The following is a 14,534-nucleotide window of genomic DNA, read 5'->3' on the forward strand; positions in this document are numbered from 1 at the left end:
ACAGTCCTAGACCACCTGGGATACTACATCTAAACCCCTCACAGTCCTAGACCACCAGGGATACTACATCTAAATCCCTCACAGCCCTAGACCACCTGGGATACTACATCTAAACCCGTCACAGCCCTAGACCCCCTGGGATACTACATCTAACTCATTCACAGTACTAGACCACCTGGGATACTACATCTAAACCCGTCACAGCCCTAGACCACCTGGGATACTACATCTAAACCCCTCACAGCCCTAGACCACCTGGGATCCTACATCTAAATCCATCACAGCCCTAGACCACCTGGGATACTACATCTAATCCTTCACAGCCCTAGACCACCTGGGATCATACATCTAACTCATTCACAGTACTAGACCCCCTGGGATCATACATCTAACTCATTCACAGTACTAGACCACCTGGGATCCTACATCTAAATCCATCACAGCCCTAGACCACCTGGGATACTACATCTAATCCTTCACAGCCTTAGACCCCCTGGGATACTACATCTACATCCCTCACAGTCCTAGACCACCTGGGATACTACATCTAATATTTCACAGCCCTAGACCACCTGGGATACTACATCTAATCCTTCACAGCCCTAGACCCCCTGGGATACTGCATCTAAACCCTTCACAGCCCTAGACCCCCTGGGATACTACATCTAAATCCCTCACAGCCCTAGACCACCAGGGATACTACATCTAAACCCTTCACAGCCCTAGACCACCTGGGATACTACATCTAACTCATTCACAGCCCTAGACCACCTGGGATACTACATCTAAACCCTTCACAGCCCTAGACCACCTGGGATACTACATCTAAACCCTTCACAGCCCTAGACCACCTGGGGTACTACATCTAATCCTTCACAGTACTAGACCACCTGGGATACTACATCTAAACCCGTCACAGCGCTAGACCACTTGGGATACTACATCTAAACCCTTCACAGCCCTAGACCACCTGGGATACTACATCTAAATCCCTCACAGTACTAGACCACCTGGGATACTACATCTAATCCTTCACAGTACTAGACCACCTGGGATACTACATCTAAACCCTTCACAGCCCTAGACCCCCTGGGATACTACATCTAAACCCCTCACAGTCCTAGACCACCTGGGATACTACATCTAAACCCCTCACACTCCTAGACCACCTGGGATACTACATCTAATCCTTCACAGTACTAGACCACCTGGGATACTACATCTAAACCCCTCACAGTACTAGACCACCTGGGATACTACATCTAAACCCTTCACAGCCCTAGACCCCCTGGGATACTACATCTAAACCCCTCACAGTCCTAGACCACCTGGGATACTACATCTAAACCCCTCACACTCCTAGACCACCTGGGATACTACATCTAATCCTTCACAGTACTAGACCACCTGGGATACTACATCTAAACCCCTCACAGTCCTAGACCACCTGGGATACTACATCTAATCCCTCACAGCCCTAGACCACCTGGGATACTACATCTAATCCTTCACAGTACTAGACCACCTGGGATACTACATCTAATCCCTCACAGCCCTAGACCACCTGGGATACTACATCTAAACCCTTCACAGCCCTAGACCCCCTGGGATACTACATCTAAACCCTTCACAGCCCTAGACCACCTGGGATACTACATCTAATCCCTCACAGCCCTAGACCACCTGGGATACTACATCTAAACCCTTCACAGCCCTAGACCCCCTGGGATACTACATCTAAACCCTTCACAGTCCTAGACCACCTGGGATACTACATCTAATCCCTCACAGCCCTAGACCACCTGGGATACTACATCTAATCCCTCACAGCCCTAGACCACCTGGGATACTACATCTAAACCCTTCACAGCCCTAGACCCCCTGGGATACTACATCTAATCCCTCACAGCCCTAGACCACCTGGGATACTACATCTAAACCCTTCACAGCCCTAGACCACCTGGGGTACTACATCTAATCCTTCACAGCCCTAGACCACCTGGGATACTACATCTAAACCCTTCACAGCCCTAGACCACCTGGGATACTACATCTAAACCCTTCACAGCCCTAGACCACCTGGGGTACTACATCTAATCCTTCACAGTACTAGACCACCTGGGATACTACATCTAAACCCGTCACAGCGCTAGACCACTTGGGATACTACATCTAAACCCTTCACAGCCCTAGACCACCTGGGATACTACATCTAAACCCTTCACAGCCCTAGACCACCTGGGATACTACATCTAAACCCCTCACACTCCTAGACCACCTGGGATACTACATCTAATCCTTCACAGTACTAGACCACCTGGGATACTACATCTAATCCCTCACAGTACTAGACCACCTGGGATACTACATCTAATCCCTCACAGTCCTAGACCACCTGGGATACTACATCTAAATCCCTCACAGTACTAGACCACCTGGGATACTACATCTAATCCTTCACAGTACTAGACCACCTGGGATACTACATCTAAACCCTTCACAGCCCTAGACCCCCTGGGATACTACATCTAAACCCCTCACAGTCCTAGACCACCTGGGATACTACATCTAAACCCTTCACAGCCCTAGACCACCTGGGATACTACATCTAATCCTTCACAGTACTAGACCACCTGGGATACTACATCTAAACCCCTCACAGTCCTAGACCACCTGGGATACTACATCTAATCCCTCACAGCCCTAGACCACCTGGGATACTACATCTAATCCTTCACAGTACTAGACCACCTGGGATACTACATCTAATCCCTCACAGCCCTAGACCACCTGGGATACTACATCTAAACCCTTCACAGCCCTAGACCCCCTGGGATACTACATCTAATCCCTCACAGCCCTAGACCACCTGGGATACTACATCTAAACCCTTCACAGCCCTAGACCCCCTGGGATACTACATCTAAACCCTTCACAGTCCTAGACCACCTGGGATACTACATCTAATCCCTCACAGCCCTAGACCACCTGGGATACTACATCTAAACCCTTCACAGCCCTAGACCCCCTGGGATACTACATCTAATCCCTCACAGCCCTAGACCACCTGGAATACTACATCTAAACCCTTCACAGTCCTAGATCACCTGGGATACTACATCTAATCCCTCACAGCCCTAGACCACCTGGGATACTACATCTAATCCCTCACAGCCCTAGACCACCTGGGATACTACATCTAATCCCTCACAGCCCTAGACCACCTGGGATACTACATCTAAATCCCTCACAGCCCTAGACCACCTGGGATACTACATCTAAACCCTTCACAGCCCTAGACCACCTGGGATACTACATCTAAATCCCTCACAGCCCTAGACCACCTGGGATACTACATCTAAACCCTTCACAGCCCTAGACCCCCTGGGATACTACATCTAAACCCTTCACAGTCCTAGACCACCTGGGATACTACATCTAATCCCTCACAGCCCTAGACCACCTGGGATACTACATCTAAACCCTTCACAGCCCTAGACCCCCTGGGATACTACATCTAAACCCTTCACAGTCCTAGACCACCTGGGATACTACATCTAATCCCTCACAGCCCTAGACCACCTGGGATACTACATCTAAACCCTTCACAGCCCTAGACCCCCTGGGATACTACATCTAATCCCTCACAGCCCTAGACCACCTGGAATACTACATCTAAACCCTTCACAGTCCTAGATCACCTGGGATACTACATCTAATCCCTCACAGCCCTAGACCACCTGGGATACTACATCTAAATCCCTCACAGCCCTAGACCACCTGGGATACTACATCTAATCCCTCACAGCCCTAGACCACCTGGGATACTACATCTAAACCCTTCACAGCCCTAGACCACCTGGGATACTACATCTAATCCCTCACAGCCCTAGACCACCTGGGATACTACATCTAAATCCCTCACAGCCCTAGACCACCTGGGATACTACATCTAAACCCTTCACAGCCCTAGACCACCTGGGATACTACATCTAAATCCCTCACAGCCCTAGACCACCTGGGATACTACATCTAAACCCGTCACAGCCCTAGACCACCTGGGATACTACATCTAAACCCCTCACAGCCCTAGACCACCTGGGATACTACATCTAAACCCTTCACAGCCCTAGACCACCTGGGATACTACATCTAAACCCCTCACAGCCCTAGACCACCAGGGATACTACATCTAAATCCCTCACAGCCCTAGACCACCTGGGATACTACATCTAAACCCTTCACAGTCCTAGACCACCTGGGATACTACATCTAAACCCTTCACAGTCCTAGACCACCTGGGATACTACATCTAAACCCCTCACAGCCCTAGACCCCCTGGGATACTACATCTAAACCCCTCACAGCCCTAGACCACCTGGGATACTGCATCTAAACCCTTCACAGTCCTAGACCACCTGGGATACTACATCTAATCCCTCACAGCCCTAGACCACCTGGGATACTACATCTAATCCCTCACAGCCCTAGACCACCTGGGATACTACATCTAAACCCTTCACAGCCCTAGACCACCTGGGATACTACATCTAATCCCTCACAGCCCTAGACCACCTGGGATACTACATCTAAATCCCTCACAGCCCTAGACCACCTGGGATACTACATCTAAACCCTTCACAGCCCTAGACCACCTGGGATACTACATCTAAATCCCTCACAGCCCTAGACCACCTGGGATACTACATCTAAACCCGTCACAGCCCTAGACCACCTGGGATACTACATCTAAACCCCTCACAGCCCTAGACCACCTGGGATACTACATCTAAACCCTTCACAGCCCTAGACCACCTGGGATACTACATCTAAACCCCTCACAGCCCTAGACCACCAGGGATACTACATCTAAATCCCTCACAGCCCTAGACCACCTGGGATACTACATCTAAACCCTTCACAGTCCTAGACCACCTGGGATACTACATCTAAACCCTTCACAGTCCTAGACCACCTGGGATACTACATCTAAACCCCTCACAGCCCTAGACCCCCTGGGATACTACATCTAAACCCCTCACAGCCCTAGACCACCTGGGATACTGCATCTAAACCCCTCACAGCCCTAGACCCCCTGGGATACTACATCTAAACCCCTCACAGCCCTAGACCAAGCAAGTTTTTCGGATTCATAGAGTCTGATACAATGATGGATAAATCTATCAAGAACTGAGCAAATTTACACGGAGGCAATAAGTAATACAAACCTGTGAGGAATGTTATGGGATATAGTAAAGACATCCGAAAAGTTCCTGTCCTGTAATGAGAAGCCAGAAAGGTTACTACACGTGTGAGATCATGATGACTACAAGAACATTTGTGTGTTCCCTGACTACACTCGGTCAGCAGTGATGTCATTTAAAGGGGTTTTCCACTAGAGACACAAGATCAACTAAGTGCCCCATGTTATTGTGTAATGGCCCACTGGACGGGTCCCTTACCAACCTTTTACACTTCTTATATCCCTAAGATGTAGGTGAAGTACGACCAAATGAATCCTACATTGCCTTTAATGCTGTCTTAATTCCTTAGTACTGACACCACCTACTAACCATAAATAATATTGCGGCTGCACAATATCTGCCTGGGAAGGGAGAGTCACTGTATTAACCAATAAGAACTCATGTTTGATTTATGTCAATCCAATTCTGCCTCAAGGTCCCTGATTGGATGTCAGGACAACCAGCCCAGGTGATGTTCATATTAAACTCCCTCTGGCTGGAAAGTTCTAGAATAAAATAGAAGAGTATAGAACAGAACAAGAAGAGATTAGGGCCGGCTTGTTCCTGAAGTTCCTCCAGAGAGGACACAAGGCCTGCAGAAATTAAGCCTAAGGGTGATGCCACACATGGCGTTTTTAGGCCGTTTTTAGTTAGTGCGTTTTCAGATGGCAAAAAACGCATGCGTTTTATACGATCTGAAAACGCACTAACTAGAAACGGCCCAAAAACGCCATGTGTGGCATCACCCTTAGGCAGCTCTAAATACATACAGAGCCGGCCCAGCTCCTATCTTCTCCAGCCCCAAGTTCCTGTGATCTTCTCTACCAAACTGCATCCAACAAGTTATTTTGGGCATTGGGATTGGGATTGTTGTATCGCTGCATTGAAGTTATGTAATAAAGAAACTGTAACTTGATGTTCTACATTTCTTGTCTACGTGTAATCCCTGACTGCTGCTAACATCATGAGTCTCCCCTCTACCATCTACCCAGGGATCCCTCACGCATGCACCTCATTCCACCTTATGGCGGCTTCTCCCTCTTCTTACAATCCACCTGTCGGACCTGCCCAGAGTGGAAGAGGCCTGTTTTATCTGGACCAATCACGAGCGCTAGGCCACGCTCAAGCCAGTCACTCAGGTACCAGGGGAATCCAGCTCCAGGCCCTAGGAGGACGTTGCAGTTGGAGCACAGGTACATAATATTCTATGGAGTGTGGCCATTGGCTCACAAGGGATGGAGTTTCAGCTCATAGTGCTAGGGTATTATGTATATAAGAATACAAGAATCCGGTCCGGCATGTTTACCTGGTTTCTTGGCATGTTGCCTGCAGCGTTACGATTAGCATTGAGGTTGCGATTGGCATTTGTGTTCTGCACTTGTCTTGTCTGCTGATTTCCACCTCTGTTACGAAAAGAAGCCAGAAAAAAGTCAAATTCCACTGCAAATTAAGTATAAACACAGTGAGGCAGATTTACTTACCCAGTCATGTCGCGATCCAGCGGCGCGTTCTCCGACGAGGATTCGGGTCTTCCGGCGATTCACTAAGGTCGTGCGCCCGATGTCGCTGCTGCGCCAAGGTCCGTCGGAGTTCACCAACCTATTCCTGGTGCATGTGAGTGATTGATTTTGCGACACAATTCGTTTTTTAAATTCCGCGGTTTTTCCGAATCTGTCGGGTTTTCCAATGGCCACGACCCCCCCCCCATTTCTGTCGCACTCAATCCCGGCGGAATTCAGTGCAAAACGGAAAAAGTCGGGAAACCCGACGAAAGTGCGGCGTTCAGACCCTTAGTAAATGAGCCCCAGTATGTACAAGTGACCAATTATGCAACATTATGCACCTTTAGCACATAATTTTGCCTACTACTTTTACCCAACTTAACTACTAGCCCCCTCTGGTAGGGTATGAGATGTCATATGTAAAATCTCCCCCATTTCCCTATAAAAAAAATCTCCCCCAAAGTTAGGCAAACCTGACTCTTCTCATCTCATTTTCATATGAGATGAGTCAAGAGTAGTGGTTCCAGGTGTAGTTTCACTTCAGAAGCCGCTATCCTCTGTTCTATAGCACCTAGAAACATGTTTCTGCTTCATTTTAAAGATGAGAATCTCATCATTCAGACCCCATCAAACTTATGTTTCTGTGAGCTACAAAACTGGACATAGAGGCAGTTAAAAATAGATGGGAACTGGATCTTTATCTGCACCTTGCATCTCCAACTAGGTCTTGCTGCCAGTTCTGTAGCTCACAAAGCCATAATCCTAGCCATAATATGCAACAATCATGTTTCTAGGTGCTACAGAACAGAAGTAGGGGCTTCTGAAGTGACACTCCCCCTGCAGCCTCTAAAATTGACTCATCTCAACTTGATTTGAGGTGAGAAGAGTCAGATTTTTTATAGGTAAACGGGAGATTTCACAGAAAAGTTGGAATTCTAGAAAGGACATTTCATCCTTGATATGAGGGGGCTACTAGTTTAGTGGAGTAAAACTTGGTGAAAGGGAGTGGCTTAAGGAGAACCATTCACACTAAGTCACACCCCTTCTACTAAGCACCTCCCTATTATCATCCAGGAAGGTTAGAGTTTTTACCCATAATGAACACTTATACACTACATGTCTGATCATGGGGGGAGGGGAACTGCCTGGACCCCCATGTGACCATCATCACACAGGACCACAAATATCCCTTTCAGCATTGGATTGCCATGTCTTCCTGCACTCCATATATTGCTAGGAGACTTCTTTTGGGTGAGCTGATGCTAAAATTTGGTGCTTCTCCATTTTGTGTCCTAAGTCCTAAAAGCAGCCACGGGCATGATCCACGGATAATACATGGCAGGTCAGTGCGTCCTATAGTAACATTACATTTTTTACTTCATGAATGGACAGTCGCTTTACTATGAGCCACTGTTTTATCTTTAATAAATCAATGGCCAGGTAGCTCCCCCTAGTGGTGGCTGCTTTCAGCTGGAAATAATTCCACAAGCCTCAAACATAGAGATTTAGCTGAAGCTCTGAATATTCTATTCTAAGAATCACCAAACATGTTATATGTAAGAAGAGTTACCTGTGTCTTCTCTTCCGGCAGAACCTCCTTCTGATGGCATCTCTCTTGATGAACATCACAATGAGAAGGATAAGGATGGGCAGAACCAGCAGGAAGAAGATAAGGAGTCCGTCACGTAAGGAGGTGTCTGGGAGACGGGAATAAGTAGATGAGATAATTAGGAGTCTAGAAGCATCAGAGATACCAATGCATTGGGCACCGTGTTACTTACCAATGTGTGCGGGTCCACTATCAATACTCCCGCCATAGCCGGACCGGTCACAGTACGGGGGGGCCCAGCCATCATTACAGTGACAGTTCCCATTGTTATTGCACACCTGATGGTAAAGAAATAGGGATATAAAGATAGTACACATCACCGATGGTAGGGGGCGCTCACGTTCACCTGAAGCTTCTGTGTATTACTGAATTGTACAGCTCTGTACAAAGGGAAGGGTAATAAAGCCCTGTAAAATTATACCCAAGCCTGAATATCATGAACCAAAATGTAGCATTTGATACCATAATACAGAGATTGCCACCCCATGAATAGGGCCGGTTTTTAGACACAGTGGGGCCCCACAAAAATCCACATGCAGGGGACCCTGGGCACAGGCCCAGTTTGCCGCATCCTAACGCCGGCCCTGCATACAAAGTATAAAGATCTGCAGTCATGTCCTCTAATACCTAGAGAGCGGTGCTACTACACCAAATCCGCTCCCGGTCTTTCCACTATTAGTCCTATGAGAATGACCCCGTTCACAGTTTGGGTGCAGTTTGGGCAGTGTAATAATGCACACATATACAATATATGATATAGGATAAATGGAACAAACAACTTACCCCATGGTCATTGCATTTTCCTTTAACGTCACAGGTGAATCCTAGTTCAGAGGCGTTTACACATTTATAGTTCATACAGGCCTGGGGGAGATTATAAGAGGTCAGTGACATGACATGTCTAATATCTATCATCTATCTATTATATCTATCTATTATCCATCTGTATCTGTCACCATCATCTTTCTCATATCTATCTTTCTATCTATCTATCTATCTATCTCATATCTATCTATCTATCTCATATCTATCTATCTATCTCATATCTATCTATCTATCTCATATCTATCTATCTCATATCTATCTATCTATCTCATATCTATCTATCTAATATCTATCTATCTATCTATCTATACACTGAGAACACAAGCTTTTTTGCCTGTTTGCATTTCGTCTGTTTGCACTTGTTTTTCTTAATTTCTGGAAGTGTAAGCAACTACAATGACATTTTAACAGCTGCTTACGCTTCCACAAATGAATAAAAACAGATTCAAACCAGATAAACAAACGGTAAACATGCAAAAACGTATAAAGAACAGTCAATGGATGTACCGGTGACCACATGTTTAGTGTGCATTCATATGTTTGGTTTTTTTGATGCACTCCAGGAGTTGAGTAAGAAAAAACAAGATGAGAAGTAGAAGTAGCTCTTCTTAATGATATTTCTTCACCCAATATGATCCACATCTGCTTCTGTCTTAAAAAAAACTGCATCTAAAAAATTGAATGTGTGACCGCAACCTCAGCTGTAGTTACACGTGGCGTTTACATTGTGTTTTGAAAAGCAATACAAGGGCAGCGGAGATTCGCCTAATTACATTGTTATTAACATTTGTTTTATTAACGCGAATGCCAACAACAGTATAATTAGACAAATCTCCGCTCCGCAGCTCATGTATCCTGTTTCAAAACGCCACGTGTGAACGCCGCCTTATTTTATGACTTGGAGTGATGACCTTTTTGTGAATTTATATGATTGAGGGTGATGTCACACATTCAGTTTTTCAGATGCAGTTTTTGATGTCCAAACCAGGAATGGAGTAAAAGTAGGAGGAGGAGCAGCCCTTTCGGATTTGTACCCCTTCAAGCATCAGACGATGGTAAGCACCTTTTTGGCTTTTTGGTGTTGTTCATATTTCTGATACTAAGTGGTCAGTGGATTGTTTTCTTTTATAATGGTCACGGATCCAGGAGTTATTAACCATTGCAAACACTCAGTTGTATTTTAGTGCAGGACCAAATACAAGTCGCATTGTCAAAGCATTTAAAGTATATCAGGCAGGGTCGGCTCCAGGTTTCAGTAGGCCCCTGGGCGACAGAGCCTCAGTGGGCCCCTTTGCAGTGACACATATGGGGGCATTAAAAATTCAGAAACTAGAACAGACTCATGGGTATTTTATATACTGCCCCACTCACACCCTATAGATTCATTAGATACAGCCGCCGCACTCCCATGGGTTCCTTATGTACAGCCTTATGTGCCCCCCCCCCAACAGCTCTGGGCCCCAGCACTTGCCCATGTATACCCAGTGCTGGCGCCAGCCCAGGGTTATAGTAGTTGATGGTATATCACATCTCGGCCTATGGCAAGTAGTGACATATTGTGCAACTATGACCATTGTGGTCTCCTCTCCCCCAGCAAGATGGATCTTCTCTCCCTCCTCCATGGAACAGAATCCCAGGAGGAGATCTGAGAGTCTCCTGAAGTGTCCCTCACTGCTGAGTATTTGGAGCAGTGTAGCAGGAGGTGGACCTCATCCTCAGTGGTCTCCTGGTCCTGGCACTGTTGGCAGTGTCAGCTCTCCCTGGGCACGTACGTCTGTCTCTGCCGCCCGGACTCCATGGCTCAGTCTGTAGCAGCTCAGGATCCGAGTCTCTGGGGTCCAGTAGTTTCTCCAGGTACAGGCCCGGTCTGTAGTCTCTCTGTAGACCCTGGGAGACTATCAGTTTCTGGGATGACTCTATGGTGGTCCTCCAGGCACTGACATGTACCTCCTGGACCTTGTCTATTAGTGCCATGATTTTGGCCTTGGTCTATCCATCCATCTCATATCTGTCTATCTATCTCTGTTAATCTATCCATCTATGTATCTTATATCTATACATCTATCTCAGCACCCTGCAGTAAGTGATTTCCCTGAAGATAATTTATAAACATTGTGTAATATGCAGATAATGTAGGAACTGACCTTTCCCTTCCCACATGGTGATCCTGGGTGGACAAGTCCAGGGTCAGGCACGTCGGGGCCTAGGTTAAAGTCCACTCTAATACAATCTACCCCATTGTAGTTGGTGGTAATAATAGTGCTGTCCGGCTGCTGCTGATAGGTTCCTGTACACTGCAGTTTACCGCACAGACTGTCACTGCATGGAGAGAGAAGAAATTCAGTGTAACATCATCCATTATGGTAAAGGAAATCTACCATCAGAATCCATCATGATAAACCAGGGAAACTTACTCATAGATCCAGGCACCGTGACTGTGGAAATCAGTGGGAGCGGGGAAGTGCTCCTGTACAGTGTAACAGCCTGTGAAGCTGCAGAATGGAAGGGCTCTGAGAACCACTCTAGTAGCCCTTCACACTCATTAGCATGATTTTAAAAGTTGATTTCAGAAGGAAGGAGACCATGGATAAGAAATATAAGAAGATTATCACAGTCCCTTGTTTATCATGATGGATTCTGATGGTAGAATCATGAGTTTTTGGTATGGAGATGTCAGTAAGCTTCTGTAATCCCCTGTAGGGGTGGATAATCTCCATTAAGAAAAAAAAATTGCACAAAATTCCACGGATATCTGCTTTTGGTGGGACAATTACTAATTGATGGAGCCACTTCATTCTTTATCTATAAGAATCCTGGAGGTTGCTGAGCACAGTGTGTGGCTACCTCCAGCACTGTCATACACAGTTTCTAACATAGTATTGAATAGAGCGGAGAAACGCTCGAACTGCTGCTCCATCAATTATTGATGGTGGGGTCCAAGCTGTCTGTCCACATCAAGAAAGTTCACAGTCCAGAGGACCAAGCAGTGTCCTCCTGTTGTGCGTTCTCCAGTGGCAACTATAGAAATTGTTATATTACAACATTTGGTTTATGTGGATGGCACAGAAAATGTTAATATAATATGGGGTTTAATTACAGGCAGTCCCCGAGTTATGTACAAGATAGGTTCCATAGGTTTGTTCTTAAGTTGAATTGGTATGTAAGTCGAAACTGTATATTTTATCATTGTAGATCCAGACAAAATTTTTTGGCCCCAGTGACAATTGGAGTTTCAAATTTTTTGCTGTAATTGGACCAAGGATTATCAATAAAGCTTCATTACAGACACCTTACAGCTGATCACTGCAGTCTGGGACTATGGTAACATCCAGAGAGGTCACCAGAGGTCACAGTGGGCACAGAGGTCGGTCTGTAACTAGGGGTCGTAAGTCGGGTGTCCTTTAGTAGGGGACGGCCTGTAATATAATTATCTGATGAAGAATTCCCCCCCACTGTCCTGTACTCACAGCGATGCTCCGTAGTACTTAGTCACTTACGCTGTGGAGCACGGTTTGTGTTTTCCCGATACAATCCCGCAGTTTCCATACGCATCTCCTTTTATGTTTATGACTTGATAACAAGTTTCATTGGCATTTCTTGTACCTTGTTGGAGAAAAAACAGGAATATTGAGTCATCACTATGAAGATTTCGCCAATGTATGGACCTTTATTGACCAGCAATGTCCCGGATGTCTAATCGGTGGGAGATCTAACCTCTTGGACCCCCTGGTAGTGGCTGCTCTTGTGTGACTTGGCTATGTAGGGATCGTACACATAGCACAATAATACTGAGAGCCTTAGAATACATCATTAATATTAGATTGGTTGGTGTGTGTCTACCTCGCATAGCTCTCTGCAAACTTTGCTCTGAACCGGAAAGGGTTAACGTTCTCATTCTCAGAGTCGTGCCCCTCTCACCTGGTGCAGACAACCCACCCTAATAATTCCCCTTGTGCGCTATCCTGATTGCTGGTTAAAGATTTTCTTATCTGCGCTATGCTTGCTATATGTCTGTACTTCTGATTTTACTTTTGAATATTTGGCTTACGTTCTTGACTATTCTTCTGTATATATAATTCTTTCCTTTATATGCTATCTCTGTTGTGAACCAGATTGTCGTCTTTCCCTTTGTGTAATTTTTTTTGTCTATCTTGTTATGTGTCCACATTTCCATGTGACCGTCTCTGTGGTGGTCCTGTAGCAACTAGTATAACAATAATAATAAGTCTTTATTTATATAGCACACACAGATTTCACAGCGCTGCACAAAGCTTACCAAATCAGTCCCTGTCCCCAATGGGGCTCACAATCTAAACAACCTAACAGTATGCTTTGGAGAGTGGGAAGAAACTGGAGGACCCGGAGGAAACCCACACAAACACGGAGAGAACATACAAACTGTTTGCAGATGTTGGCCTGGGTGGGATATGAACCCAGGACCCCAGTGCTAGCCACTCAGCCACTGTGCCATACACAGAGGTAAGCTGGCAGGACTGGAGTTTTAGGGTATTGTCCGGTCTGTTGTCCCAGAGTCCAGTGTCTCCATTACAGTCAGATACTGAGAAGAGGCCACAGGCCTCAAACAAACAATACGGCCCCTTTCGATTGTCATTGACCAGACATTGATGACCTATGGTCTGCTATGCATAACAGTCCCGAGAAAAGAAGCCCACATACGGCTACAGGAACTGGACAGTAAAAAATAGACAAATGGACAAACTTAGCACGGTGGCTCATTGGTTAGCATTACAGCCTTGCAGCTCTGGGGACCTGGGTTCAAGTCCCAGAGTCAACATCTGCGTATTTGTATGTTCTCTCCGTGTTTGTGTGGGTTTCCTCCGGTTCCTCCGGTTTCAACCCACATTCCAAAACATACTGGTAGGTGATTAGATTGTGAGCCCCATTGGGGACAGGGACCAATTTGGCAAGTTCTGTGCAGCGCTGCGTAATCTCTGTGCGCTATATTAATAAAGGTATTATTATTAGTAAATGTTTATGACAGATCCTTACCTGGTCCCAGCAGGGCCCGGCACTGGTTGTCATAGTTCTGGCACACTCCGCTGTAGCAGTAAGAGGCTGAATTGTTGCAGGGGAAGCCATTCATGATATACACATCCACAGGACACAAGGCGTAGGACCCATTGCAGTACTCAGGGAGGTCACACGTGTCCGCCTTTCCTCGGCACGGGGTCCCAGCAACCTTAAACTGGATCAGAAAGAGGAGTTAGACGGCTCCATGTGACTACAATGTATCCAACGAGCTGGGTGGGTGTATATATATATATATATATATATATATATATATATACACACACACACCAAGCCTGGGATCAACTGCTCAAGTAACGTGCATGG

The 14,534-nt window shown here is 46.0% G+C and overlaps 1 protein-coding gene across 1 annotated transcript in view; it reads right to left on the bottom strand.

Annotated features, from left to right (window-relative positions):
* The window catches only part of LOC140105940 (disintegrin and metalloproteinase domain-containing protein 9-like), a 51,329-nt gene that overhangs the window by 802 nt on the left and 35,993 nt on the right, over positions 1-14,534 (bottom strand). The window contains exons 14-21 of the mRNA XM_072130063.1: positions 14,190-14,385; positions 12,677-12,782; positions 11,324-11,498; positions 9,138-9,218; positions 8,527-8,632; positions 8,316-8,442; positions 6,550-6,646; positions 5,229-5,278 (exon numbers count right to left, since the gene is read on the bottom strand). Of these exons, the coding sequence (XP_071986164.1) occupies positions 5,229-5,278; positions 6,550-6,646; positions 8,316-8,442; positions 8,527-8,632; positions 9,138-9,218; positions 11,324-11,498; positions 12,677-12,782; positions 14,190-14,385 (938 nt within the window). The remainder of the gene's footprint in view (positions 1-5,228; positions 5,279-6,549; positions 6,647-8,315; positions 8,443-8,526; positions 8,633-9,137; positions 9,219-11,323; positions 11,499-12,676; positions 12,783-14,189; positions 14,386-14,534) is intronic.

The sequence above is a fragment of the Engystomops pustulosus genome, chromosome 11, assembly GCF_040894005.1.
Source record: "Engystomops pustulosus chromosome 11, aEngPut4.maternal, whole genome shotgun sequence".
NCBI classification, from domain to species: domain Eukaryota; kingdom Metazoa; phylum Chordata; class Amphibia; order Anura; family Leptodactylidae; genus Engystomops; species Engystomops pustulosus.